Here is a 6,020-nt window from a genome sequence, read left to right as displayed (position 1 = left end):
TTGAAATTTAAAATGGACTGTTCAACAAACATTTTGAGAGGTGAGCAAAGGCGCCGATCCAAATAATTGTTTTTGAAAATTATATTTAGATTGTTTTCCGTATCCGTACCTACTGATTTCGTACAAAATTTTAGAAAAATTAAATATCATTAATAGATTATAATATAGGTGATTTTATTTTAGAAGTTATGTGGAGTACTTTATGTGCTTTGTTCCTATTAAGTGAAACTGATGAAAAGGTGTAAAGGTACTAGATTGTTTATAGCACGAGGTTGCAAACGAGCATACGGTCACCTGATCGGCATAAATTCTATGACCTTACCTGTTGAATGTGATAATCGTTTCCCACTCTCCTAACATAGCTGAGTAAACGAAACACAAAATAGCTAACGGTCAGGTTGTTTTTAATAAAGGTTTACAGACAATGAATTTCACAAAAGAGACAAGAATAATCAGTTATCCTTCGACTGTCGCTCATCTAAATAATAAATCACGGTAGTCGTTAAGGTCGTCAGGAGAGTGATTTGAATGTTAAAGTATAAAGCATCAGTTACTCAGAGTCGGACGGCGCGGGCGAAGTCAGGCTATTTATACCGAACCAGAATATTTTACAACCTCGTCTCTCTTCCTAACACTGATTTTAGAGAATCACTCGGAAACTGTCCAGTTCTCGAATACTAAATCATATTTCATACTTCTGTCTGTTTGTTTCATTTCAGCCTATTTTGAACTAGTGTTCCGATTTATATATTCGCTGGTTGGAATAGTACTACAAACTTTTACAAATGAAATGTTTGATATGAAAATGTGTCCTTCTACCTAACCTCTTCAGCAGAGAATAAAAGATCTGATTATAATTAACTGCCCATTTATTTTTGCATGCAGTAAATTATTTGAATTAGTCCAAAGCAAGATGATCACAGTTCTTCGTAATTTATATTACTTGTTGATAATAAGTTAGACCAGAGTTTGTTGGTTTGTTAAACTTTGTTCGGATTGTCGTCTTCTGGCCGTTCCTTTTTACTAAAGTACTTATGGTATTCGAGTGCAGAGGCGAGAGAACAACTTAACCCTGTGCCGTCGGGTTCAATGTTTAATTCTTTGACAACGCTGTTGGTAGTAAACATGGAGAAGCGCTTCGCACGGTACCCTCCTAGTGTAGGGATGTTCATGCCGAGGCCAATCGCACGAACGAAGTCACCGCTGGGATCTGCTAACATGCGAACTTTTCCTTTTGTATGGTACTTCTCCGACCAAGCTGCCATCACATAAGGGTCGTTCACTGAAACGCAAATTATTTCATGGACACCATCACTCTTCATTCGATTTGCTACGCTTAAGTACCCTGGTAAGTGGGTTCTGGAGCAGCCTGGAGCAAAGGCACCAGGTACTGCGAAGATAACAACATTTCGTGCCAATAAGAAATCAGGCAATTTTATTGAATTTGTAGGATAATCTTCATATAAAACACAATCCGGTAGAGTTTCGCCCACTCGTATGATTCGCGTGAAAACGTTTGCTGCACCTCGGTCAATGACTTCCTGCTTTATCAATGAACCTGTTCTTCGGAGAATTAATTTTCTAGTAGGTAACATTTTTGTGGAAAATACTGTAAATAAAAAATCTTGATATAAAAAACTACATAGAAAAAATCTTGAATGATTAATTGACAATTTATAACATCTAGCAGTCGCTCAGTTGTTTTTAGAAATTGCCAGTTTGAATAACGCAGATCCTTTTTGTTACAAATGAGTATGTAGTCCAGTAGTCTAAGTTGGGGCCTATACACACCACGTTTTTTAAACGCGCCGTCGACGCGCGTTTGTAGCGATATGGACGCGATACGCACGCAAGTTAGACGCAGCCTGTAGACCTTTGCACACCTGACGCGCGTGTGTAACGATACATACGCGCCGGTGCCGCGCGTTTGTATCGATACTTACGCGCCGGTGCCGCGCGTTTGTATCGATACAAACGACAACAAACTGCTCTGCAGGAGAAAAACGCGCCGGCGACGCGCGTTTTGAAAACGTGGTGTGCATAGGTAGAAGTTTAATTTTGAAATTTATTTATTTAAATTGAAATAATATAACATTTCTATTGTTCATGTAGGTAGGCTTTTTATTAGTTAGGTACTTATGTAAAGTAATAATTTTCACCTATACACTTATACGTCAAAATATTTCTTTTTATTTTTTGTAATTTTACTCATTGGACGTTGATAAACCTTTGGCGTGACTTAATTAATATTCTCCGTAGCAGTCAACGGTTATGAAATCGTGTAAAACAAAGTAAATGAAATTTTAATACCTACAGTAAACCGAGTATGTAATCATATTTCGACAGTTCCAATTATTTTCACCATAATTGTAGTTTTCAAAAATCGCTTGTCCTTTATACAGTGAATTTGGCCGAGAGAATGAAAATGTTAGTACCAGAAATTGCTTCACTGCGCACCATGTATGTATAAAAATAAGAGGAATATTTTCCCCATTTCATCAGTGTGTTCCAAAATGCGGGAAAATAAACATCGACGTATTTTTTGTTCATTCCTGATTCTCGGAATCGCTCGGAATAACACAAACATTTTTTTTCTATCGGACATTTAGAAAATATTCCTTTTTACCGGCTTCAAAAAAATGAGGAGGTATCAGCAGTTCGGATGCTTGATTTTTTTTATTTGTTCTTCGATTTCTCCGTCATTTTAAAATCTTACATAACATATTTATTATTATTTATTTATTGTAATTTTATGGATCTCCGTTATCTGAAATAAACGAATTTTAATTTAATTTAATTAGCATTTGTTAGCGTTCAACATTTCTCAAAATGCGTTAACTGGCATCATTTGCATAACTGATTTGTTTTTAATATAAAATGTGTGGCCAATTCGACGAAGCACAGTGTAAATGGATACACTCAGAGCGTGTTTGATGGCAACCATTTCAGCGATATAAAACCGCCAATGGCTTTATAAATCAGAGCGGATATAAAATGGAACATCATGAGTTACCGCAACGATAAAGTGCTTTCCCGTTTGAGGTTTTGATTAGAAATAAAATACAACATGACATTCTAAGAGTTTAGTAGGTCATCTTATCGAAATAGTGTCAGCCCTCATTAGTCGAAGCTCGTTGATAGTCTTTAGCCTAGTTTCAGAATGTTCAACACCAGTGAAGCGTTTCAAGTGTTGAAGTGAGCAAAAGGCGGTCGCGGGCGCAACATTAAATTCTCAAGATCACTTGACTCTCCGACGATTTTTTATCTCGAATGACATGTCTGATTCATTAAAACTTATTCAGGAAACAAAAGAGTCGTTTAAACCATACTTCAAAGAATAAAAAAGAGACCTCGAGAATAAATCAAAGGAAATTGTCTTTTGTTCTTGTGAACTTTCTTTGGTTCGGCAGCGTGAAATAAGTTTTTTTTAGGGTTTTTGTCAGACAACTACTTGAGACCGGGATTATATCGTGGTCAGGCTGTTTTGGGATATCTAGAGCGACTTCTGACGACTCTTTCGTAGTACTTTATAAAAAAAATGACAAATGATTGTGGTAAATACGGAGAATCATAAATTACCTTCTGCCACTGCATCACAAATAAAGCGTAGAGAAAGTAGATCATAAATAAACATAATAAGTTATGAATGGATAACTAGAAAATTAAACTTTGAAATAAATTTTCAGTCCTAAGTCTATGCGTAATGTAGTACGTTTTGTACGTGACAAATAGTACCGATGCATTTCATCGTCAGTTCGAGACGTTAATGGTATATGATTCGCATTCATAGTGCGTCAGCAGAACCTCATAATGACGTCTGCTATGCGTCCCTTATTAAAATGAACCGCAGCAGTGTGGGAAGCGCGTATTATATGCAAGTAGCGTAATTATGTCTTTATAATTTATTACTGTCATTAATTATCGTTTCTATGATTTGAAAGAAGAGATTTTGATGATGACTTAAGTATCTTTATTATGCATGTGACTGCTTTATTAGTAGGTTATTATCTACGCTATTAGTCTTGCTATATGGCTGTAAGTCCTATTAATCATACTAACTCCCATCACTGTAGTTTATGCTAGCATATCTTATTCATGTGTGCATATGTAATCAGACAATTCAGTATACTAAAATTATATCTTCCAATTACCGCATCCATACATCACATTACAAACGTTAATTAATGTTCGAATACAATGTAAGTTATGTTCACGGATTGTATAAGTGGATCCGTTACAGCGAATAGTTGGGCTTGTTACTCGTGACGTCATCTCATCTATGAGATAACTCTGTGCTTGGCACGTGAGTTATGTTGTTACGAAGATGAACAAACAAACTAAGCGTTTGTCGGTTTAATGTCAAAGTGTATGCAAAGCTGCTACTTTACTCGTGTAAAAGTCAAATGTCATTACTGGATAAGGGCATAAAGTAGTTTCTAATTTTTGGCTTGAATATATTATTTGATACATACGTTTTCATTTTATGGAGTAGCATGAAGATTAGTTAAAGGAAACCAATCTAAGTACCTCTGGTGAATATACTATATACGGTGAATACAGCAGAGGTATTGTGGTGTATTCATTATTGTGAACGACCCACAAATTCTTGTTTCCCGGAATTAGACTATAAAGGAATAGAAACTTCTATTCTGTTTCGAAACTGGTGATTGAGAGATGTTTGAATACTAACTTACAAGTTATACAATACGAGCACGAAATGGTAAAGGCATCTCAAGTAAGGCTTCTTGTTTCTTAAAGGCCATACCGAATATAGTGGCCAGTAACACTGAGCAGTTTGTGTAACTTAGAACTATTGTATACAGTCTCCCAACTGGTATAACTTTAGTAACCATTAATCTACAGTGGCACCAACAACTGCTCAGCAAACACTTAGAAGTTAGAATAAAATAATAAATGTGTCAAGTGGGCAGTCTCAATTAGTAAGTTAGTCGTCAATAGATTTGGCTACTCGAGATAGAAATTCAATCTCTATAACAGTATAATATCTTGTCTTAAGATAAAAACGTGTCTTAGATTGTTGTCAGAATGACTTTGTCGGCGTGGGAAAATAAACATTCTTCTCGACATGGTGCCATGATGGCCTTGTTTATTTGTTGGTATTGTAATGCAATTCGTATACTTCATGTATAGTACCAGTCAAGAATATTGTGTGTCTAAGTCAATATTTTACTGCGCTACACTTAGGTACCGAACGCTCGGAATATTTGCTTAGCTCAGACTATTTGGCAGCGCGCTTCTGGTATTAATTACGACTTATATCTTTGTTTGTTTCTCTACTGTTACATATTTACGATGTTTTGGATAAAGAATATTTTGTTACAAATAGAAGAAATTCTTAATGCTTCAGCTTGCCAGACTATTACGGCTGAGTGCTCTATTCATATTAGGAGTAATAAAACTATGCTTGATAGCATATAACGTTTTCGAAAAATAAAACTATTTTTCAAATCCGTCAGCAGAATAAGATTTGAACGTTCAAACTGGAAATAAACTTTCTTTATGGCGCATTTCCGTGGAGAAAGTTCGAGTAGAGCGAATGGGTGTTTGTTAGTGTTTCACACATAACGAAATTAGCTAAAAGTATTAAAATACTATTTTTACAAGATAAAATCTGGAACATATCATATATGGCCTCATCTAGTTATTTAAGAGATTGACGTGTAAAAGTGTTATCTTGTAACCTATTTGCAAAAATAAATACATATCATTTATGTTTATTCCATTTTGACGAACATAACAACTTTTAAGTTAGTTAACATTTCCAATATTTCTATTTTGCTCGTCTGAAAGAAAATTATAAGTTCGTTACGGTATCGGGGAGAAGTCTTTGCACCATTCATTCATTGTTGGTAGCGTCCGTCGAGCGGATTATGTTTCTGGTACAAAGCGCCGCGCCGCCGTGTTGCTGAGATGATTTCTGCGAACCAAGCATTGGAGAAAATGAAATAAAAATTGGCGATGACCTACCTTTAAAAGTTTTTAAAGTTGTACAAAATAAA

The 6,020-nt window shown here is 35.6% G+C and overlaps 1 protein-coding gene across 1 annotated transcript; it reads right to left on the bottom strand.

Annotated features, from left to right (window-relative positions):
* Positions 1 to 851: 851 nt before the first annotated feature.
* LOC118264402 (peroxiredoxin-5, mitochondrial-like) lies at positions 852 to 1,690 on the bottom strand. The gene has a single exon (XM_035576895.2). It carries the CDS (start codon positions 1,593 to 1,595, stop codon positions 981 to 983), a length of 615 nt encoding a protein of 204 aa, XP_035432788.2. The 5' UTR covers positions 1,596 to 1,690; the 3' UTR covers positions 852 to 980.
* Between the last annotated feature and the right edge of the window lie 4,330 nt (positions 1,691 to 6,020).

This window comes from Spodoptera frugiperda, chromosome 26, assembly GCF_023101765.2.
Source record: "Spodoptera frugiperda isolate SF20-4 chromosome 26, AGI-APGP_CSIRO_Sfru_2.0, whole genome shotgun sequence".
In the NCBI taxonomy this organism is placed as follows: Eukaryota; Metazoa; Arthropoda; class Insecta; order Lepidoptera; family Noctuidae; genus Spodoptera; species Spodoptera frugiperda.
The sequence above is the reverse complement of the archived record's forward strand: the minus strand, read 5'-3'. Positions and strand labels throughout refer to the sequence as shown.

Bases quoted from the DNA above. Each gene is read 5' to 3' on its own strand.
- LOC118264402 (XM_035576895.2), bottom strand. From the start codon at position 1,595: ATGTTACCTACTAGAAAATTAATTCTCCGAAGAACAGGTTCATTGATA.